The sequence below is a fragment of the Grampus griseus genome (genome assembly GCF_964374135.1).
Source record: "Grampus griseus genome assembly, chromosome: 11".
Taxonomy (NCBI): Eukaryota; Metazoa; Chordata; class Mammalia; order Artiodactyla; family Delphinidae; genus Grampus; species Grampus griseus.
The window spans coordinates 97,667,151-97,690,395 of NC_139005.1; the positions used below are offsets into that span (position 1 = coordinate 97,667,151).

The 23,245-nt window shown below is 58.0% G+C and overlaps 1 protein-coding gene across 3 annotated transcripts; it reads left to right on the forward strand.

Moving 5' to 3' along the window:
• Positions 1 to 347: 347 nt before the first annotated feature.
• PARVG (parvin gamma) lies at positions 348 to 22,981 on the forward strand. 3 transcript variants are annotated; one of them, XM_082666798.1, is made up of 14 exons: positions 349 to 424; positions 1,647 to 1,728; positions 2,183 to 2,277; positions 3,865 to 3,929; positions 5,229 to 5,331; positions 5,901 to 6,041; positions 6,862 to 6,977; positions 8,133 to 8,188; positions 11,001 to 11,023; positions 13,127 to 13,185; positions 13,407 to 13,475; positions 15,522 to 15,623; positions 22,031 to 22,103; positions 22,578 to 22,981. In XM_082666798.1, the coding sequence occupies exons 3-14, from the start codon at positions 2,199 to 2,201 to the stop codon at positions 22,685 to 22,687; spliced, it is 996 nt and encodes a 331-aa protein (XP_082522924.1). In that variant the 5' UTR covers positions 349 to 424; positions 1,647 to 1,728; positions 2,183 to 2,198; the 3' UTR covers positions 22,688 to 22,981. The 3 variants fall into 3 exon arrangements, with proteins under 3 accessions (XP_082522922.1, XP_082522924.1, XP_082522923.1); XM_082666796.1 differs by lacking the exon at positions 1,647 to 1,728 and having other exon boundaries at positions 348 to 424; XM_082666797.1 differs by lacking the exon at positions 349 to 424 and having other exon boundaries at positions 1,722 to 1,860.
• The last annotated feature ends 264 nt before the right edge of the window (positions 22,982 to 23,245 follow it).

Sequence of the window (23,245 nt, forward strand, 5' to 3'; positions counted from 1 at the left end):
AGGCTCCCGCGTGGTCCAGGAGAGAGGCTGGGGGCGGGGAGCTAGAGCTGACAGTCCGCTGGTGGTGGGCCTGGGGGAAGCCGAGTCCCAGCCTCTGGCCTCAGGAACTGGCTTGGTTTGCGTACCGGGGAGGCGAGAGGGAGAGAAGGAGGTGTGGCTGGGCCCCAGGGGCAGAGCTTTCCGGTGGGGCTGCAGCGGCTTCGCTTTCAGAGCATCAGGCCCTACGGCCCCGGCAAGGAGGAAGCTCTCTGCAGACGCGGCCCGGCAGGCCCGGCAGAAGCCACAGGCCCTGGAGGAAGTGAGCTTCTTGCCCCTGCGGGGCCCCCGCCGACCTAGGGAACCCGGAAGCTGTTTTGGTTTGGAATCCGGGGACCACTGTTCGCGCTCCGTGGTCTTCGTTTCCTGGCGTGGAGGAAGCAGCCAGGTGAGTCCTCGCCTCTGGGGCTTTCTGCTCGGCCGCCTGAGCTCACACGGAGGGAGGGCTCCGAGGGGCCTCGTGGAAACGGAGCCCAGAGAGCACAGGCTTAGCTGAGCCGCCACCGGGAGGGAGCCTGCAAGGCAGCCCTCTCGCCACCCAGGCTTAGAGGCGGCCGTCCCTCCAGCCCCAGAGGCCCAGACAGCCAGGAGGGCACTGGCCCACCTCTTGTGTAGCCAGGCCAAGAGTCTCCCTTTCCACCCTGTCATCTCCCCTAAGCTTCATCCGATGTGTTGGGGAGAGAAAGGCAAGCCCCAGTCTCCAGATGAAGAAACAGAGGCCCAGGTCAGGGAAGGGGCTGCCTGGGGCTGCTGATGGCTGGAGGCCGCTCCCAGCTCTGCGTCCACTCAGTTGCCTTTGGCGAGCATCGAGTCCAGCCCCTCCTTGTAAGGAAATATCAGGACCAGAGAGGGGAGGGTATTTGCCCAAAGTCACACAGCCAGAATGAGGAGCTGCCAGCCTGGAACCCAATCCCTCAACCCCCAGGCCAAGTTCTTTCCTGTCCTCTGGCCACACCCTGTGAACCGAATCCCCTCCAAAAGGAAGCTTGGGAATACGGGGGATGGAGTTGGCCCAGTGGCTGTGTTCTCCCCGCTCCCACACTTTAGGGCAGGACGGAGCCAGTGCCCCAGTGTCCCCAGGCTGGCTGCCAGCGTGACAGGGCGGCTACAGCCCTGCGAACGCTTCCGTGTCTCCGCAGCTCTGCGCCCTGCCACTCCAGCCAGGCCTCCCCGGCGCTGGAGCTGACCACCAGCTTCTGCTGCGTGAGGGCCCTGCCCCACATGTCCGCTTGGGGTTGGGGGTGCTGGGGAAGACCCAGGGACAGGAGAGAAAGTGGGAGGGCAGGGCCCTCAGCCGAGCAGGAGAGGAAGTGAGTCCAGGGGACCAGGAAGGAGGTTCTGAATCTGCCGGGCCCAGGGGGAGCCTGGCCCCTGCCCCCGGCAAGGACGAAGAAGGGTACCTGTGGGCTCTGGGAATGCTGGCCCTTCCTGGCGAGCAAAGAGATCCCCAAACCACCACGACAGGCCGGGGTGACAAGCCCCGTTGTGGAGAGCCTCGCTTAGAATTGGGGCCAGGCAGGGCCAGGCCACCCCCTGAGAGCCCAACCTGCACCCCAGTCCCGTCCACTCACTCACAGTCTGCGGTGCCTCTCTGTGTCCCCCCGACTCAGGCGCAGGGCCCAGAGAGGACAGGCCTGCCGTCCCCCAACCCCGCGCCCGCAGGAGCTCCTGGTCTGCAGATGTCACCCATCGGTGTGTTCACCGCAACCAACCGTAGCAGCTCCATGCGGCCCGCCCAAATTTCCCCCTGGAGCTCCACCCGAGGGTCTTCTAGATCCATGAAGCTCTGAGAAGTGGGCTGCTCTCTTGGTCCTACTGCCCAGGGTGGGTGGGCTTCCCGTGTGCTGTAGTGGGGCCATGGGCTGGCCGCCCTGCACCTGACCAAGGACCCCATCTCCCGGCCAAGCCTTTGCCCAGGTCGGGACCTCAGCCGCTGCCTTTCTCCGCACCTGCGTCCTGCAGGAATCGGCTCCGAGCTTCCCTCTCACCAGGGGCCCCGTCCCTTTGCCCAGGCAGCGCGGTGACTTGTCCATCCAAAGTCAGCTCCCACCCTCTCTCTCCCTGTGCCTCCTGGTCTGGAGGAAACGACACACAGAGTGAGTTTAGAGTGACTCGGAGGGTGATGTCCTGTTTCCTGCATCCCCAGGGCCGGCAAGGCAGTGATGGAGCCGGAGTCTCTCTACAACCTGCTGCAGCTCCCCGGGAGGGTGGACCAAGCGGCTGGGGTGACACTCTCACAAGGTGCCGTGCCGGCGGGGGATGGGGGCAGGATCTGCATTGTAAGAACCGAACAAGCCGTGCTGGGTACTGCATTGCTTTGCTAAGTTGTCAGCTGGACACCCGGTTCTGTCCAGCCTCTGCCTCTGCCTCCTGCTTTATACTTGACCCCCTGCTTCTGGAACCTTCCACAGAGTTATCCCTGTCTCCCACATAACCGCACATCTCCAATCAGGATACTGATTGCTGTGTGTGCCCCCTCTGGGCTGGGCCTGTGCTGAGAACTTCTTATACACAGCATCTCACCTATTACTCTGAGGATGGGTGTTTTTACCTCCTTTTTACGGACAAGGAAACTGAGGCACAGGGAGTAACGTAGCACAGCACCAAGTCCAGGGTCGCGGGACTGGCTCCGTTAACTGGCGCTCTCGGTTTATAAGTGGTTTCAGGTTGGAAAGCAACATAAGGAAAATTGCAGTTCGGGTGGTGGGGCTTCGTGATTTGAAAAAATATTTATGTTTTGTTTTAGAGTTGGTTTAGAGATACTGAGAGTTCTGGCAGGCAGAGCTGGAACATGGTATGATTCCGAGTGGCAAGAAATCTGCTCCAGGGAAGGGCCACAGCCACTCACACGCTTGCTCGCTCTCTCCCCAGGCGTCTGTCAAGGGCCCGCCCTCCTCTCGTCAGAACACACGGGGCTGGGTGGTACGCAGAGGTTTTCAGAACGTCTAGACGTCCCCAGCTGGGCCACGTGAACACAGAGGCAATGCATTTTGTGGATTTGGGCAAGGCTGCCCCACTTGGGGGCTCAGTTTCCCACCCCATCCTTTGGGACTCGATTCCAGAGGTCCCCCTTGGCCCTGACCCTTGTGGGTTCTGAGGTTCTTAAACTTGCAGGAGATGCTGAAACAGGTCTTGGGGCTCATAGGACGAGCCAGGCAGCCTCAGTGTCGTGCCCATATGGGGGAGCCAGACAGATGCCGGTGGACTCTGTCCTGGCCCCTTGGAGCCCGGGAATCTGGGCTCATCTGAGCCGTGGCTCCTTCGTATATATGTGAGTAGAGTTGCCAGGTAAACAGAGGATGCCCAGTTAAATGTGAATTCCAGATAGACAAGAAATAGTTTTCGACTTTAAGTATGTTCCCAAAATATAGATGCTGCAGTATCTGAGGATGAGCTGGTGTTCATGAGGGAAATGTGGGGGGGGGGAAGGGCATTGGGGGGAGGCTGGAAGAGCATGGGCAAAGGAAGAGAGGTGCAGAGGATGAGGCGTGTCCGGGAAATCAATCTCTTTGGATGTTTGGTGCTCAGGGTGTGTGTGTGTGTGTGTGTGTCTGTGTGTGTCTCTGTGTGCGAGTGCGTGTGTATGTATGTGTGCCTGTGTGTTTATGACTGCGTGTGTCTGTGTGTGTGGGTGCACGTGTCTGTGCATCTGTGCGTTTGTACATGTGTGTGCGTGTGTGTGTGTGAGAGTGAACTTGTATGCACGTGTGTGTGCATGTGTGTGTGTGCGTGTGAAGCAGCGTGACCGATTTCCTCTTGTGGTCCAGGTGCCAGCTCTGGGGGCGGCCTGCAGGGTCCCCAGGCACATATGCTCATCTCTGCTTCCAGGAGAAAAGAAGAAGTTCCTGCCACCCACTTCCAGGAAGGATCCCAAACTTGAAGAACTGCAAAAGGTGTGGCATCCTTCTCTGAGCCTCTTTCTCTGCAGGAGTCTTCTTGTCTCCCTGGGGTGGGGACCGCAGCCCGCCGCCTCCCCTCCCCGACCTCAGGCTGGTGGGTGGCGATCCCGCCGGCCCCTGGGAGACGTGCTGAGCGGCTGCGTGAGGGATACTTATTGAGCACCGACTGTGCGCCTTTACGTACATGATCCCAGCAAACTTCACGGCATCCTGTCACCTGCATCCCAGGGAGCAGATAGTGAGGCTTGGAGAAGTGACCTGGCCTGTGGGGGACACATAGCTGGCCAGTGACAGAGCTGGGATTTGACCCAGGTTGTTGGCCCCCAATCTCGTGCTCCTTCTCTGGCTCAGCTGCCCAGGGCAGAGGACAGCTGGCGAAGTGGGCAGGTATAGGCATGCATCACCCACTTCTTGGTACTCTTCTTGGCTGTAGGACCAGCTGGACACAGGCTTGGGACCTCCATTTTCCTCTGCCCTACTTCTGTAGTCTCCGTGGGGCCTTTCTGTTGCCTCCTCCAAGGAGGCCTCCTGGCCTGCACCACCTTTGACCCCCTAGAGGATTTGTGGCCCATTTTCCATCCTTTTCTTCTTCCCTCCCATTCTGTCCATCCCCCCATCTACTTTTCCCTCTGCTGCGCCCTGGGACACAGAGGAAAACCTGGCGGCGTGCTGACACTTCATCTTAGTTTGGGTTCCTCCAGAAGCTGAACTAAAGATTCAGGTGCAAATATTGAGTTGGGAGGTAATCGCAGGAGACAAGGAAGGGGAGCAGGGACGTAAGACAGGTGGGAAGGAGACACCCAGGGAGGGTGATGGAGCAGGAGATGGTTGTCGGAGCTCAAGCCGGCTGGGAACCGTTGGGAGCCAGTGTGGAGCGGACACCTTGGAGTCTTCCTGCCGGGGCAGAGGAGCTGGGGTGTTTATCCACCAAGTCCCGTGTAGCTCGGGCTGCTCCCTTAAAGGGATGGGGGGCTGCTTCTCTGCACTTCTGACTTCCAGGGACAGCCCTCAGCCTTTGCTGCAGTTTGCAGGAGGGGGCGGGACACCAGCGCCCATGTATTACCAAAACCTTACACAGAACAAACAATAGCCCGTAGTGGTCAGGTCTTCAGGAGCCCGGAGCAGGCCCCTGACTCAGCCTGGGAGATCAGAGCAGGCTTCTCAGAGGAGGTGATGCTTTTCCTGGCCTCGAAGGACGGGTAGGAGTTGGCTGGTGGGAGGAGGGCAGAGCTGAGCCTGGTGAGAGGCCGGGTGAGGAGTGGCCCCGGGCCAGCTGTCACTCGGGGCCCACAGGTGCTGACGGAGTGGATCAATGCTAAGCTCCTGCCCGAGCACATCGTGGTCCGCAGCCTGGAGGAGGATATTTTCGATGGGCTCATCCTGCACCACCTTTTCCGTAAGTGGATGCTTCCAAAGCTGGGCAGTCCCGGAGGGCTGGGTGGTCCCGACTCCCCTTGGGCCAGCCTGGGGCCTGCCCAGTGCCCTCTGTGGTGCCCTTCGCAGATTGGCTGCAGGACAGTCCCACAAGCTACGGCTTCCTGAGCCCTTGCCATGGAGCAGGTGCAGTTCATCCGCAGAACAACTCTGTCCTGTGACTATGCCCGTTTTACAGACCAGGAAACTGAGCTCCGGGAGGCCTGGTACCTTGTCCAAGGTCTCACAGTGAAGAAAGTAGGGGAGCCAGGGGTCTCGGCTTTAACCACTGGGCCACCCTGCCCCACAGGAACGAGGAACGCGTTGATGTGTGGGAGGCTGGGGGTGGGGGGCACAGGAATGGTCAACGTGAGGTCAGCCCAGGACGGGCTCACCCCATCATGCAGCCTGTGTGGCCCATGAGGAAGGGCAGCACCCTGCCTCCCTGGAGGAAGCAGACTAGCTGTGGGTCCCCTGCAGGGGCCCCAACTGTCCCCCCCAGCCAGCTGTTCCCACCCTCTCTCTCCCTCTTACTCCTTCCCCTGCCCTCAGAGAAGCTGACTGGAGTCAAGCTGGACGTGGAGGAAATCGCCTTGACCGCGGCTAGCCAGAGACGCAAGCTCGCCGTGGTCCTGGAGGCCGCCGGCCAGAGCCTGCAGGTGGAGGAGCCGCAGGCCCAGTGGAGCGTGGAGAGTGCGTGGGGCCGGTGTCAGGGAGGGCGGGGGGGCGGGCAGAGCCCCAGCCTCCTACTCGGGCTGCGGGGGGTGCTGCCTTGAAGGACAGCACGAGGGTGATAAAACACAGCCTTGTCCACAATGCGGCCACTGCTTACTGAGTTCCGAGCATCACACACGCGCCCTCGTCTACCTCGTCAGAGGGGCACTAACCATCCTGCTTCATTAATTTAGCTAAGTTGCATCTGCAGTGCCTGCTCGTAAGAAACGAGAGTGTGCAAAGCCCCACCCCGTTGACCATTGGTATGGTTTCCTGCCATTCCAACCTCTACATCTTCCCCATTTTCCAGATGAGAAAACTGAGGCCAAGAGACACTGAATAGCTTCACCAAGGTCGGGTGGTGAGGATGTAACAGTTTTCAAACCCGGTTTTTGTTGGGTCCCCTGCCACTACCTTCGCCACATTCAATAATTGATGTTTGTAATGTTGGCCCCGAATCAGGTCGCATTCAGCTTAAATCTAACAATTTGTTCACCCAGGGCCCTGCTGTAGGACATCTAGCTGTTTAAACAGCACTGCAGTGAACATCTGTGTGTTAAAATCCCCGTCCACAGGGCAGATTGTGCCCTTGGGCTGTACTTGCAGAAGAGGGATGACTGGGGCAAAGTGTGACTATTTTTAGGTTCTAAATGTAGATCTCCGGACCTCTGCTCTCCTGAAGGCTGGACGCAGAGCTCCTTGGCCTGCAGAGGGTGGTTGTGACGATAAGGAACCCACCACGTGGCCCCAGGTTTGGTCGTCCCCCAGGGCTCTGACCTTGTGCCCCCTCCCCTCCCAGGCATCTTCAACAAGGACCTGCTGGCCACCCTGCATCTCCTCGTGGCCCTGGCCAAGTGCTTCCAGCCGGACCTGTCCCTCCCGACCAATGTCAAGGTGGAGGTGATCATCATGGAGGTAAGGCGCAGGGCGCCGGAGGATGCCTGCCTGCTGGCTGAACATCTCGGGGCCATATCGCCACACCCTGGATGGGGGCGTGCTGCACGGGGCGGGGGCTGAACTGGGGTGAGTTCCAGGGAGCCATGAGAAACACCAGATCCCACCAGGACAGCAGTGGGGGGTTGGGCTGGAGCTGTGGGCGGGAGATGCTGAGTCCAGTGAGGCCACGGGGAGGTCTGTGTGGGCCGGCCAGTCCCACTTACCCAGCAGACGGCACCTACCTGAGGCATCACGAAGGTCCCGGCTGACGGCAACCACATGGGCCATAAGTGGCCATCTGTTCACGGCCTTTCTGGAGTCTTCGCAACACGGGGCCACAGCCACTGCCCTCTCACTGCGATGGTCTCATCCCTCAACAGATGGGTGTGACGAAGGTTCCAGGACCTTTCTGGGTTTCTCCACCCATGGGGTGCTCCCTGTCTAGCATGTGCAGGACTTCTGCTGCAGCTGATGCCCCGGGAGTCCATGCTTTCTCTCTCAGACAGACCCCGGGCACCAGAAACAGGCCCCACCTGCTTCCGCTCTCCGCTCCCCCAGCCCCTGGGTACCTGGGGAGCAGCCGGCTTCCCTTGACCCCACCCGACAGAACACGCTGAGTCCAGCCAAACTCAGGAGAATGCTCTCTTACCTGTTCAAAACAGTTGACTTGAATTCTCCACTGAGCAGTTTCATGGCTTTGTCTACACGTGTGTAAATCAGAGGTGACTTCATTCCTTCATGCGTTCACCCCTCATTCATTCACTCACTCATTCACTCATTCACCCACCCACCCACTCACTCATTCATTCATTCACCCACTCATTCATTTGTTATTCAGATGAACACGTGTCCATTGATACCCTGTGAGCCAGGCACTGGGCAGACTTTGGGGATACCTGGGGAATGAGGCAGACGCGATCCCCATCCTCGTGGGGCTCAAGGCCTGTGGGAAGAAGGACAATTAAGCTGGCCCCAGTGGTGAGGGCTGCCCAGGAGGCCCCCTTGAGGAGCGGATGAGGCAGAGCAAACTGGGTCCCTTGGGGCTGCTTTGGCCACTACAGTCTCCTCTCGTGGCAGGCGTGGTCCTAGAATTTTCTGTGGTTCCCCCTTTCCATCCTCTTTTCTGTTTCCTAGAGCACCAAGAGTGGCCTGAAATCGGAGATGTCGGTGGAGCAACTCACTGAGAGCAGGTGAGGGAGGGACCAGGGGCGGAGCCTGGGGCCGGAGCGGGGCAGACCTGCCTGACCTTCTCCCTCCCCTTCTTGGGAGGGGCCCTCACTCTGCCCACCGCTCTAATTGCCGCGGGGCCTGCATTGGCCCTCACGGGGCTCGCCCTCCACCCTCCGCAAAGCCCGGCAAAACAGGCAGACCTGGGGGCGGAAGGGGCTCTGGCCCTCGGTCATGAGGTCACACTGCAGGCACTGGGGGCCAGGAGGGACCCGGAAACTGGGGTCTCTGGACCCCAACCCCAGGCTGGTTTCCTAACACCCGGAGCCGGGTGCTGCCGGGAAGCCTTACCCTCATCCATGGCAGGGAGATTCCGCAGCCGGGCGTGAAACTTCCAACCGGTGCCAGGAGGCAAGGGCGCAGAGGGCTCACTCATACCACCCGTGTTTAGTGAGCACCTACTGTATACGGGGTGGGGCTGGGACCTGGAGTGCCCGGGTCCGCCAGCTGTCGGCCTTTCGCCTGTCCGCGCACGCAGGACACCAGAGGTCGATCCGCCAATGAGCTCTCCCCTCTGCCTCGACACCCACCTGCACAGCATGTGCTTCGTGGCAGAGCTGGAAACACTCACATCGGGACGAGGGCCGGGCACGTGCGCTCCGCAACAAGAGAGCCACAGAGTCCTGGGGTCTGGGAGAAGCAGGGGGTCCCATTCGCGTCTCTGAACTGCAGGCCGCAGTTCAACCTTTAGAAGGGCCTTAGCAGTGCGGGACCAGGCTGGCCTATGGACTAAACTCCTGACTGCCTGGGTGGTAAAGGAAACCACACATGTACCTCGTACCCCCGACCCAAGCCCTCAACACACCAGCTGCGTTGTCTCTCCAGGGAGACATGGCCGTCTTGCGTTCCTGGACTCCCTTTCGTTGGAGATTGTAACTGGCCCCAGCCAAAGGTCCCTCCCTCCTGCCACCTGTAGGCTCACACTTCCGGGCACCTGCCCAGGTCCCTGCCCCGTTCCCTGGGTGGGAGCCCAGCCCTGCCGCAGGCCCCTGGGTTTGGGATGCTTGTTCTGCCCTGTGAATTGTAGAACCTTGACTGGGTACAGGCAGAATGTTTCTCATCTTTGCAAAGTTGCAAGAGCTGCGGAGGGGCCCTGGCTCTCCCTGCCGGGCGGTATTTCTCCAGACCCTGCCACATGTGGCTGCCTGGCTTCCCCACTTCGCAGCCCACCCCGGTCTGGGCCAAAGGTCTTTCCGGTTTTGGTCTGAGAGTGGGTTCCTTTTGAAGGAAAGTTGTGGATTCTCCTTTCCGGTCTAACACTTACTGAAGGCCTACTGTGTGCAGGGCACTGGGCTGTTTCAGCTCCCTTAACCCATTTTATCCTCAGCAACCCCAGCTGGGTGAGTTCAGTTCTCTTCTGCTCACAGGCTGGGCAGCCAGCCCCACCTGGACTGAAATCCCAGATCAGCCATGTCTGAGCTGTGTTCCCTTGGGCAAGTCACTCCCCCTCTCTGAGCTTCTTCACGCCTCTGATAAAGGGGGACCCGCGCCTACTTGTTGGGGCTGCTGTGAGAGTTACAGGTGATGTAGGTGAGGGCACCTTCCCCCTCCTGTACGCCCCCAGCCCTGAGGTCCTTCCGGTCTACGGCTCCTGGGTGTTCACTGAGGATGGGGTGGGGGGAAGGGCTCAAACCTCTGCCAGTCGATGACGGTAAGGTCTGTGGTCCAGGCGGTGAGCCGAGCATGGCCAAGGGCGGAGGAAGCAGACCGCTGCTGGTCCCTCCTGCCAGCGGGGCCCGTGCACTCGTCGGCCCATTTACCCTCCCAAGGTCACCCTGGGAGGAGGGCTTGTCCCCGCCTCGAACCACCACAGCCCCACCCCGACTCTGGGAGGCTAAATGACCTCCCTGTTGCCCAGCCGCTGAGCGGCTCTGCACGGGGCCCTGTCAAGGCTGAAGCTTCAGGTTCTGTGTTTGGGGAACTTGAGAGAGAGGGTGCAGTTAGCGGTCACAGGCGCTGCACCCCTTCTCCCTTCATAGCCCTAAAATCACCCTTCTCAGCCTCTGATGAGCTCGGAAATGTCTGTGAGGGCAGCACAGGGACGTGTGCCCCTCCTGGCAGCTGCCCCCGTGCTGAGCCCTGGGTCTCAGGCTGCGCTCTCCACCCCCCAGGGCCACGGTTGGAGGGGCCGCCCGGCTCTCCAGGGAGAGTTCGGCCTACTTGGGGCCCAGAACCTTGCTTCTAGGAGGTGCGCTGGGGCGGAGAATTTAGCAACAAAGTCAAAGAAAAACCACTCAAAGACAATAAAAAGGGAGTGAAAGAAGCCAGACACTAGAGAGTACATACGATTTCATTCCATAGACGAACAGACAAAATGAAAGGCCAACAAGACAGATCAGAGCAGTGGTAACCTTGTGGGGTATAATGGGATGGGGGAGCACATTGGGGGTGCTAGGAAAGTTCTGTGCCTTGTTGGGGGTGGTGATTACACATGCGTGTGCGCATGTGTAAACATGCACCAGCTCTAAAGTTAGGATGTGTGTGTTTTTATTGTGTGTGTAATATGCCCCCCGCAAACTAACACAGCAACCACGAAAAGGACACAGTCCAGACACTTCTAGGTGTGGGAGCCTCAGGGGAAGGTTTGAACCTCGTTTGCCATTTGCTTTTCACGAGGGCCCCACCTGCTTACAGAGCTGCCAGGAGAAAGCAGCTGGCCAGTTTCTTTGTCAACCTTCCCACTGCCGGGTCTTGTCATATGAAGAGAGTACAGGTTTGAGGATGGTTTTTTTAACCATGTGTTTCCTTTTTCCCCTCCTACAATTTTCCCTTTAGCACAGACAAGGACCAACCTTCGAGTGAGTACTTTCCTAATTTAGGGAATCTTTTTCTGCTGGATACGTGTGGGGACAAACGTGTCATGATGACACGTTGATCATTGGGTGTGCTCACGGTTCCTTTGTGGTCTGCTGTGTGTATCTCGCGCCCTCTTGTCCGTTTGTCCCTCCTTCTGTCTGTCCGTCCGTGGATCTGGCTGTTGCTTCTTAGGATACCGCTCATGTGGGCAGAGAGATTTATAATTCCCATCAGCAGCAGCTATGGAGTGTTCAGTGTGTGGGCTCTGGAGCCAGGCAACCTGGGTTCAAACACTAATTCCCCCATTTATTAGCCACGTGAACTTGGGCAAGTGTCTGAACCGGTCTGTGCCTCAGTTTCCTCATCTGTAAAATGGGATTTATAATGGCACCCACCTCTTAGAATGGTGGTGAGGGTGAAGAGATACCTTGTGAGTGTGCTTAGCACAGAGTAAGTGCTTAATAGTGATTGTTCGCTAATTTAGCTGCTACTTTTGTGACAGAGATCTTCACCAATCAACTGATTAACCCAGCCTTTCCTTCTTCATTCATTCATTCCTTAGTCAGTCTGCCTGGCCAGTTGGTCATCCATCCATCCTTATACCAATCCATCTATCCATCCATATACCAATCCATTCATCTATTCATCCATCCATTCACCCACCCATCCATCCATCCACCCATTCATCATCCTTCCATCCATCCATCCATCCATCCATCCATCCATCCATCCATCCATCTTAACATTATTTTTCCTCCTTGAACCTTACCCACTTGGGACAAAGAGCTGTATGGGCAAGGGATTCTCACCTGCCGAGGAGGAAATAGCGACCTGCGAGGGGCTTCTGAGAACAGGGGCTGAGAAAGGTTGAGTGGGGAAAGGGAGGAGAGGGGAGGCACGAGGGAGGCTGGTCGGATGGCTGTGTGTGCGTGTGTGGAGGGGCAGCCGGAGGACACAGGGGTTGCCCAGGGAGCAGTGTTTGTTAGGGGGCTGCATGAGGCTGGGTCACACAATGAGGGGCAGGGCCACGGAAACGGGCTTCCTTAAAACCATTTCTAGCACGTCCGTCCTGTTCTGGCCTGTGCCATCCGCATGCACATTGGCCTCTGATTTCCTGGCTTCTTCAGGGACACAATTTCACTGACCACAGGCCAAGGGGTCTGGGAGGGACCACAGGTGTTTCCACCATGTTTATTGGTTTATGGGGCATTTTAACGTGCACGATGCTATCTGGTGCTACTTTTCCCCCTTCACTAATGAGGGAACTGAGGCACAGAGAGGTGAAGTGACTCGTTCAGAGTCACACAGCAGCTGATTGGCAGAATTAAGAGGGAAATTTTTCTACTCGTTTGGGTATCCAGTGCCTGCGGAGCATTCTCCCCAGGGGGAGGTGAAGCGCTGCATAGCTGTGAACAGTAGGAATGCAGCTTGTGGGAAAAGGACATTAGTCCGAGGACTTGGCATCTCTGAGGCTGGACCCGTGGCCTGAGCTGCTAAGATGCAGCTCCCTGGGCATGACTCAGCTACTGAGGGCGCTGGTCTTTTGTGCGCTGTAGCAAAGTTCTGACTCTCTGGGAGGGCTGGGTGCCCTTATTCTGCCAATCCACAAACGCTGCGGAGGAGACCGCTGGGCCAAGAGTCAGTGCGGGGCTGGTCCCTGCTCAGCCACCTATGGCGGTTCCCGTGGGCTTGTGGGTGGAGCAGGGAACCAGCAGGAGGCAGGGCAAGTTCCCAGAGGAAGGGATGGTGTCCGCGGCAGGAAAGACGACCATTTATTTAAGTCCTACTGTGTGCCCAGCCACCATCACAAGTGTGTTATCTGCCCCCAGACAGGATATTTACAGTGATCCCACCTAGTAGTCATTATCAGCCGTACTTTACAGAGGAGGAAAACAAGGCACAGAGAGGGGAGGCGATTCTCTCCAGGCCACACAGCCAGGGGAGCAGTGACTCTGACCCAGACCTGTTCTTTAATTCAAGAACCTTGAGATAAAACTACATCTCCCTCGAGACTGGTTATTCTGGGAAACTTTGGTGGAAAAAAGTCCCTGTTTGGCCCAAAGATAATAGCATCGTAATGAGGTGTTTAATGGATCTGTCTGCAGAGGACGTCTTTGATGAATTATTTAAGCTGGCTCCGGAGAAAGTGAACGCTGTGAAAGAGGTAAGAGAGGTCAAAGTTCCAAGAGTACCTCCTGCCACCCGCCCACCCACCGCCCACCCGCCTTGAGTCTGGGGGTGGGAGTGGGGCAAAGGGAAAGGGACCGGGTCCTCACTCTGCAACTGCTGTGCGCCGGGTGCCGTGCGGGGGCCTTTTTGTGACCCCAAGTGGGAAGGTCGCAAACCCGAGCTGGGGACCTGGGGCCTCTGTTCTTCCCTGGGTAGGCCATAGTGAACTTCGCCAACCAGAAGCTGGACCGCCTGGGCCTGTCCGTGCAGAATCTGGACACCCAGGTAGGGACTCAGCTGCAGGGTCTGGGGCAGGGAAGGGGCATGGGGAGGGGGTTCCACAGGGCACTGGAAGCCTGGGCCCATCCTATGTGGCCTGGCGTGTGTCACCTCTTGGAACCTTGGGTCCTCCTCTCCAATGGGGATGTTGCTGGTAGGCGGTATTGCCAATCAGGGGCACGACGGGAATCCTGTGAAGTGGGGATCTCAGCGTTTGTCTACGCTGTTATACTTTTCATTGTAAAATAACCACTTTTCAGCTTTTTTCAAAATTAATCTTGGTCTCTCCAACCCCAAGACTCAAAGCACATGAGGTTTCCCTAACTGCATTCGCTCGCAGCGTTTATTAGGTTGAGCCGTGTGCCGGGAGGGGTTGTAGGTGCCGACACAGCCCCGTGTCTGCGGACTCCCTGAGTTGCCCGGCCCACTGTTCTGGGGCAGGAGCAGAGTCTTAGGAGGTCAGCCTTCCCCAGTGGGTCGTGGCCTCCCACGAGGATTCTGTGCCCTGTGGTTTCCCTCAACACAGTGGGGCGCAGAGAAGCTGTGAATTGCCGGCCCAGGGCCTTCAGGGCAGCAACGGAGCCTGCTGCACCCTGGGCGCATTAACTGGGCGTGGTGGTGGTGCAGGCGTCGGGCCACGTGGGTTTTGCTCACACAGCATGACTGGGGGCAGGTGGTGAGGTCAGGTCTGGTCACTGGAGCAGCTGATGTCTCAGGCACAGCCTGACATTAGCCAGCGGGGAATGGGGTAGATATACCCCTGTGCCTGGTAGCTAAAGCCGATACAGCCCTCACCATGTGCCCGGCCCTGAGCAAAGTGCTTTGCGTACATTAACTCACCGACTCCTCCCAGCAAACTCTTTAGGTGGGAACTGATACTATCCCATTTTACAGATGAGGACATTAAGCCCAGGGAGGTTAATTAACTTGTCCAAGGTCACACAGTGATTAACTGGTGGACCTGGGATTTGAACCCAGGTCGCTGAGGCCAGAGTTTGTGCTCCATCACCACCTCACACGGTGGCCATGTGAGAAGTCTGTGTGTGACATGGTGTGGTGACACTGCAGGGTGGAGATAGCAGATGGGCACGTGTTGCTTCTGGGCTCTGAGGACACCTCCTCCACCTTAGCTGTGTGGCTTTGGACCTGGACTTCTCTCAACCTCAGGCTCCTCTTTTTTGAAAATGGGTGCAGGGATACCAACCTCAGAGAACTGTGAGTAAGAAATGAGACGATGTGTATTACCTGACACACTGTCTACGCAGAATAAACAATACATTTGTGGCTTTACTGTATTTTACGTGGGAATAAACAAGATGATTTCTTAGGTTTACGTTCTACCCGTTTCATCTTTCTCTCTCCCTTGGTAAAATAATGACATTTGGAGAATAATGCACATGTGAGGATGCTATTTCGACTGCTGGATAAAAGGGGATATTAAAGTCCCTGGTATTTTGGTGGTATTACCAGGGAATATGCCAAACTAATAGCATCAGAACAGACCTAATATGAGGAAATTCCATTAAGGACTTCGCGTGGTGGCTTTTCCTCCAACAGTCAATCTTGTGTTTTATGTCTTTGAAGAGATTGAATACGATTATATGAGCATATGATGTGCTGGTGCTAGGGTGACAGCTTTATCTCTGAACATACAGACAAAACAGACCAATACAAATGTGGCCGCCAGCAAAATGAGCCCGGTGTGCTGTTCTCTGCCTTTTCCTGATGGAATTATTTTATACTTAACTCCGTTTCCGCCTGGGCTTCTGTAGCTCATGGAACAGTATGTGGTTTAAAAAATGATTTGAAGCTATTTTACAGAAAATTTAAAAATAGCTCATTTTATTGAGCACATGCTCTGTGCTAGGCAACCAATAACTGCTTTAGACCTGCTGCTGTTTACAACAACTCTGTGAGGTCAGGGTGTCGTCCCCGTTTCTCAAAAAGGAACCTGAGGCTCAGAGAGCTTGTGTGACTTCCGTAGGGTCACACAGCCTGTAAAAGGCAGAGGGGATCCTCCAGGCTATCTGCCTCCCATTCCCTCCTTTGTAGTTTGCAGATGGAGTCATCTTACTCTTGCTGATTGGACAACTGGAAGGCTTCTTCCTGCACTTGAAGGAATTCTATCTCACTCCCAAATCTCCTGCGGAAATGGTAAGTTTTCCAAAGATTTTCCTCAGGGGTCTACCTCTAGGTAGACAGATCTAGGAAATTGGCCTGATCAGTCTTTATTTATTCACTTCCAGGTGAAGTAAGGGTGATGGGAAACTTTGTTTGTCCATATGTCTGCCCATCCATCCACCAGCCTCACCCATAGACCCTCACACCTATCCACTGACTTATTCATTCACTCATCAACGCTATTCATGGATCACTCATCCACGCAATTCATCCACCCATTCACCTGCCTGCACATCCATCCATCCATCCGCCCATCCATCCACCTGCCCATCCACCCACCCATCCGTCCATCCATCTATCCACCCATCCATCCACCTGCCCACCCACCCATCCATCCACCTGCCCATCCATCCATGCATCCACCTGCCCATCCACCCATCCATCCATCCATCCATCTACCTGACCATCTATCCTTCCATCCACCCACCCATCCACCTGCCCATCCATCCACCCACCCATCCACCTGCCCATCCATCCATCCATCTACCTGACCACCTATCCTTCCATCCACCCATCCATCCACCTGCCCATCCATCCATCTACCTGTCTGCCCACCCATTCACCCATGCACCGGATCCATCGTTTTCTGAGGTCCTCTTGGCATCAGGCCCCGTGGGCCATAAAGACAATCCCACACAGCTGCTGCTTTTGAGGACGGCTCGCTCTCCACCCGCTGGGCCCTCAGTGGTGTGCGGTGTTCTAGGGCTGTGATGAAGTGCCGTGGCTCGTGGTGGGCGGGCCGGTGCGGGGTCTGAAAGAAAGCGTGGTTCGCAGGATCCGCAGCAGTCAGGAGAGGCCTTGCGTGAGAGGTGGCCGTGAAATTGTCTAGGGCTTGGTTCGCAGCGTGAACTAGGGAGGGCACCCCCAGGGGAAGGGAACAGAGTCAGCCAAGGCTCGGATGTGGCAGGGCTTCTGGCCCTGTGGGGGTCAGGAGTTCCCATGTGGACCCTGGAGTCTGGGGGGCTGCTTGGAAGATGGCTGCGTTAGTCCAGGCGGAGGGCTCTGGTCTCTGCCTGCACCTCGGGCTTTTTGCCCCTAAAATGTGCTCACAGCCCCTGCCCTGCCACCCCTCAGACCACAGGGGCATGTGGTCCCTGGTCCCCCAGGCCCGCCCAGGACCCCAGGTGGCCAGCTTCTCTCTGTCTGCACCGGGGTCCCAGGGACGGCTCAGCGGCAACCCAGGGTAGGAGGGCCCCCTTTCACCCCTCCACAGAGAGGGGACACCAGGCAGGGCTGGGTGCCGGTTCCCAGTGCCAGCCTTGGGGAGTTTCTGGGAAAAGGAAAGATTTTGGTCCCCTTTGATGTGCCCATGGCCCTGGGGCTGGTTCAAACCTCAAGGCCTGCCTGGGGTTGGGGGGTGAGCCTGTACACCCTTGACCCTGGCCCAGTTCCAACTTCGATCTCTGCCTGGCCCCCACATATCCGCAGCCCTGTCTGTCCCTGCTTCTGGCCGCAAGCCTGACCTACCCGGTCCCCTGCCGAATGTTCCAGGCCCGCCTTCCCAGCCTGCCTGCCCCCCAGCCGCAGCCTCACTGCCCGCCTGTGCTCCTTACTCGGCCTGGGCCTCTGGCATCTCCAGACCTTCCCCAGGCCGTTCTCTAGGCCCATCCTGCTTCCTGCTTTGCTTCAACCCCTTAGCCGGGTGGTCGGCTCTGACCACCTTATCCCCTCTGAGCTCTTGGGTATCCTATGGGGCCCCGAACCATGGCTACTCTCACGTTCTCTTGGAGTTCCTACCTGCCTCCGGCCTCACCTGGCCCTTTACCCCACTTCTCCCTCACTCCATACCCCTGCGAGGGAGGCAGGGCAGGGTTGCATCTCCATTTTACAGAGGGGAAAACTGAGGCTTTGGGACAGGCCCAGGGCCATCCAGCTACTCAGTGGCAGGTCTGACACCAGGACTGGCCACCCACCCTTCAGCCCACATTTCCCCCTTTGCAGCAGGAAGATGGCATCTCTGTGGGCATCATCTCCACCTTCCCAGGAGGCAAGGGGGCTCTTGACTTGAAGATCGAATTGGGGCTCAGATTCCCAAGAGCTGAGAAGCAAACAGGCTAGAGCAGGGCAGTGTTTGTAGCTCTAGTGGTGGTAGAAACAGTGGTCAGCACTTCCTAAGTTCTTGTCCCTCACCAGGCACTGTATTGATCAGCTATTGCCACGAAAATGCTGTGTAACAAACCACCCAAACAACCAGTGGCTTGAAACTGCAATCCTTCATCCTCATGGACCTGCAAGTCGGCCGGGTTCGGCTGCTCTAGGCTTGGCTGGGCTCCGCCGCTCGTGCGGGATGGGATGGGCGTCAGGCCATCTAGGCTGGGGTCACTGGGGCGGTGCAGCTCTGTGCCACATGCTTCCCATCCTCCTCCTGAGACTGGCAGTGAGCCTGGCGTGGTTTTTTCACGGCAACCGCAGGGACACAGAGACAAAGCAGAACACACGAGGTGCAGGCTTAGACCTGGGGTGCTGTCACCTCCTCTTTATCCTCGTGGCCAGAGGAGGCCCTGCGGCCTTGGTGCGGAGGCGGGAGAGCCCTGTGGTGTGCGGTGCAGAGACGATGCAGAACTGGGCCCAGGGAGGCGCTCGCCTCCCGGGATGAACTTGCTAATTCCTCCCCACATCGGGCCTCTGAGTAGGAACTATTCCCCATCCCCATTTTGCTCTGGGGAAACTGAGTTCAGAGAGAGCTAGTAAGCTGGTCAGGAGCACACCACTAGTTAGGGTCGAGGTCAGACTGGCATCAAGGCTTGTCCGTCTCCAAAGCCAGAGCCGCCTCCTTGCGTCCTTCCGGGGGAGCCAGGGGGAGCCCCATGGGAGATGGGGGCGGGGTGGTGGGCCCAGAAGGAGGCTCGCCCGGAGCTGCAGGGACGGGGGGCTTAGGTGGGTCAGAGTGAGGCTGAGACCGTGGTACTGACCTTCATCCACAAGGCAAGAGGCCCACCTGTGTGTTGAGGGTGGGAGGATGGAGACGGGCAGGTCACACGCGGGCCCCCTGGGGACGAGGGGCTCAGAGCAGCACAGGGGTCCCCTCTCTGTTACTCAGGTGTTGGGGATGTCACACCTGAGTAATGGGATGTCAAGGTGTGATCACTATTTGCTCACCTCCAACCCCTAGTTAGTTACCAGCCAGGGACAAACGTCCCGACTTCCAAGGCCCCTGTGTACAGGCAGCCTGCCAACTCCACCGGCTTCAGGACCGGCTTCAGGACCGGCTTCCAAAGATGAGCCACAATCTATGTGGGGGAAAAGGAGCAGCATCTCAGCTCAGACCCCGAGGATGCGTTTGTATGGACTATTGTAGGAAATCTCAGCCGTAGGAATGTGTAATAAAAATGCCGAGGAAGTCATTAGCAGAAGAGCGCAGGAACAGCGGCCTTTCCGAGGAATTGTTTTCTCTGCAGCGTGGCCTCTGGCCATTGAATTTCTCCTTATCAGACCTCCTTTGCCAACGGCGTCTACGTGAGGTTGCCGTTCCCTGAGGGAAGAGGCGTCCGGGTGGAGGAGAGAGGCGGTCATTTTCTCTGCGGAAATGAAAGCACGGGGCCAAGAGTCTCTGGCTTCCTCCTACATGCAATTACTTCTCCCCGGGACGATTTGAATGCATCCTTCTGGGTCGTAACCTTCTCTCAGCTCCATACTTTCATCATCTCAAACTGTGCGCGGCAGAAAAATGATGCTTTGTGTGGAGCGTGGTGGGATCAGGCTGGAGCCTGGGGCAGCTGCTCCTGGTCAGACTGGGCATCGCCGAGGAGTGTGACCCATAGAAACAAGTGCGATCACCGCCCTAGTTGATGGCAGCGATTCTCACATTCCACGAGGGCAGGCAGTGGGTCTGGGTTTGCCCCTGTTGCGTGGCCAGCGCATAGTGGATGCTAAATAATTTTTTTTTATTTTTTATTTTTTTGCTGTACGTGGGCCTCTCACTATTGTGGCCTCTCCCATTGAGGAGCACAGGCTCCGGACGCACAGGCTCAGTGGCCATGGCTCACAGGCCCAGCCGCTCCGCGGCACGTGGGATCTTCCCGGACCGGGGCACGAACCCGTGTCCCCTGCATCGGCAGGCAGACTCTCAACCACTGCGCCACCAGGGAAGCCCAATAAATATTTTTTAAATAAGTGAAGGAAGTCTTTCCAAGACACTGGTGCCGTGAGCTGCTCTGTGACAAATGGATCCTACGGTCAAGTCACCTGGGAAAACATGCACAGTCTTGAAGGCTCATGACACACCAAAGCATATTCAAGGCTCTGAGAAGTCCTGCAGTGGGGGATTTCCATATAACTTTGTCGAAGCCAACGTTTCCCAAAGCTGTTTGGCTTTCTGCACCCTGGACCACGCTGTGGGGATGCAGGCTTAGAGGGTGAGCGCATCAAAGGCAGGGCTGCGAGGCGGGGGAACCCAGCCCGGGTGTCTCGTTCTCACTCTGACATTTACTTTCTGTGCACCCTGTCAATAGTGTTCATGATGAGAATGAGAATAATAGCAACAGTTGTAACCCTCATTTTCCAGAATTTTCCAGTCGGGGGAAGACTTGGGGACAAAGCACGGGGCGAGCAGTGGAGGTCTTAGCCCCTCCCTCTGAGGTTTGCTTCCACCTGGTCTGGACAGCCCCAGGGGTGTGTCTCACCTGCTTGGAAGCATTGGCACCTGTGACAACCTTGGTTTCTTCTTCTTGACGGGCTCTAGAGGGGCCAGCCCTACTGGGCCAGTGACCCAGCCTCTGCCACTCTCCCTCTTGCATGTCGGACCCAGCTCGGTGCCTCTGTCCATCTGATGCTCCATCATCTCTCCCCCGTGGAGAAGGGCTCTGCTCGCTGCCTTCCAGATCCCCGTGGTCCCCGCACGGCCACCAGCTGCCATGGAGGACTCTGGCCCCTTGCCCGGGATGCGGCAGGAGTCCTTGGCGTGGGTGGAACGTGCTCCCCCTGCCCCTGCCCTGTGCCCTCAGACCAGGACTGTGACCTGCCCCTTTCCCTCTCAGACAGAGTTCTCTCTCGGGGGCTTCAGGCCCTCCTACACGCCTCACTTCCCGACCCTTGTAGGAGCCCGGACAGCTGGAATTTGCAGGGAAGCCCTGGCTCTGCCTTTATTATTCCACGTTCAAGTCTTGCCTTGTGGTTCCAATCCTGTGTCCACCATCACACTTGGATCCACACGGCAGCTTGGAAAGGCCTCTGGAAGATGCACTATTCCCCTTGTACAGATGAGGGGACAAAGGCCCAGGCAGGACATGTGCCTTGTCTGACCTGTGACTTGTGACCTAGTGGGGCGGGTGCATGGACATCTAACCTAGATCTGCCCAGACCCACCAGGAGGTGACTGCAGGCGGCCTAGGCAGGGCGGCCTCCTCGGATGGGCCTGGCTCATCTGCTGCTCTGCCAGCCGGGTCTCTGGGCCCCTGGCTAGGTTGCCATGGGAACTGCCTGGCCTGTGTGAAGCGGGCTCTGGGGCTGGTATGGTCGGCAGACGGGGAGGGAAGGGAGCAGCACGACTGGCCACCAGTCTGGGACATCCAGTCAGCACGGTGGGCCTGAGACCTTTGAAGGAAGGACCTGCTTGAGGTGCCAGTGAGTCGGGGACTCAGCCAGCTTTATCCCTGCCTCGTCCTGCCTTGCCCCACGCCCTCTTTTTTACCGCACCAGCCTGCTGCCCCAAGGAGAAGGGCAGGGGTCTTTTCGGTGGGGTCTGAGAAACTAGCTGTGAAAAGCCAGGGCTCCACTAACAGAGGGACTGCTCTGAGCTGAGGGCTGATGGGGCTCCCCAGGGCCCATCACCCAGGGTCCTGTATCGGGGGAGATGGTGGAGACCCCACTTTGCAGGGAGCAAGTGGAGGGCCCGAGGCACCAAGGGACTTGCTCGAGGCTCCCCAGGACCGAGCGGGGATCCGAACCTGGGTGGGCCTGACTCTGGCCCGGGGAATTCTCAGTGCTGGGAGCGGTGTCTCAGGCGCCAGCCCAGGCAGAGGGGTGGCACAAAGGGCAGGCACCTGGGTAGAGGTGGCTCCTCAGCCCCCAGTCTGCTTTGCAGGCGTCTGGTTCCGACACTTTCCGTCTTGTGAGTTCAGATGAGCCCTGTGGCCACTCTGAACGTCGGTCTCCTCATCAATGCTTTACCCATGGACCTCAGCTCTCTGTTCCTGAGGGAGTCTCTGTTGCTCACGGGTTTTGGGGCTGCTTCGGAAAAGATCAGGATGAACCCATGCTCCCTTCCCTGGTTAGTCCCCTCACCTGGCAGGACTCACCCCCAGGTGTCACCTCCACCAGGAAGCCTTCCCTGATCCCTGGGCTGGGTGCCTTCCTCAGGGACTGCCTTTCCCACTAGAGGTGGCCTCCTTGCTGCACGATGGGTCATCGTGCTGACACCTGATGGGATCTTGTCATTGTAGCTACACAACGTCACCCTGGCCCTGGAGCTGCTGAAAGATGAAGACCTTCTCAATCACCCCGTGAGCCCCGAAGGTGAGTGCAGGACCCTCGTGGGCAGCCAGCCTCGGGCGAGCGCCACAGAGCGGGGCACGGGGCATGGGGACAGCCGTGTGTTGGTACAGCCTCTTGCCTGGCGTTTGCTGAGTTTTCCTAGGAGGAGCACTGTGTCCACAGCCCCTACCCACGCCAGTGGAGGATGGTCCTGGGGAGAGGAGATGGGGGACTGAGGTCCCTGGGGATGGGCTGTCCGGAGGGCTGAGGCCTGGAGGAGTTGCAGTGTTGGGGGCCCCACAAGAGGGTGCCGGGGAGGAGAAGGAGGTAGCACGCCCTGTGCTGGGTCCTGGGACTCACGCCTAGCTTGACCGACTGTCCTGGTTTGCAGGGGCCTCTCCAGGGTTTAGCCTGAAGGCCTGTGTCCCAGGGAACCCCTTGGTCCCGGGCAAAGGTGGACGGTTGGCCACCCCCTGCCCAGGCCTGAACCCTGCCCTGCTCTCCCCTGGCCTGCAGACATCGTGAACAAGGACACCAAGAGCACGCTGCGGGTCCTCTACGGCCTGTTTCGCAAGCACAAGCTGAAAGAAAGCATGGACGGGGAGCCCCTGGAATCCCCCAATTAACCGTCACAGCCCCCAAAATCTGCTTCTCAGAGCCTGCCTGCCAGCCCCAGCTGGAGGTCCCGAGGGCCGCAGAGGGATCTCCTCACCGTCCAGCCAGCCCCTGGGCCTCCCACTCTTACCCTGTGTGTCTGCGGCACGCCCCAGCCCCCCCTTCCCTCTCTGCTCTTTCCATCTGTCTGAATATCTTTGAACTCACTAAGCGTGGATTCGTTCTGAGCCAACCTCTGGCCTCGCTCAGTTTCTTTTAACAAATGTATTTCTGGGAGGGATTTGGGGAGCCTGCCGTTGTCCTGGGAAGGGCCCCGCTAAATGTACATGAATATGAGCTGACCCCCCCCTCCGCACGCAGCCTCTCTCCCCACAGGGTGGGTGTGGGAGGGACTCTTGTCCCTGAGGCCACCCCTGGGGTAGCCGAGAGCCCAGCGGTGCTGACCTTCACTGGGGCCGAGGGTCCCGCCCTGGAGCAGGACCGCCCCTCAGGTGTCAGGGTTGACCTGACGGCGGAGACCCGCCTGCCCACGCTCAGCTACTGCAGCCCGCCTGCCTCTCGAGTCGGGT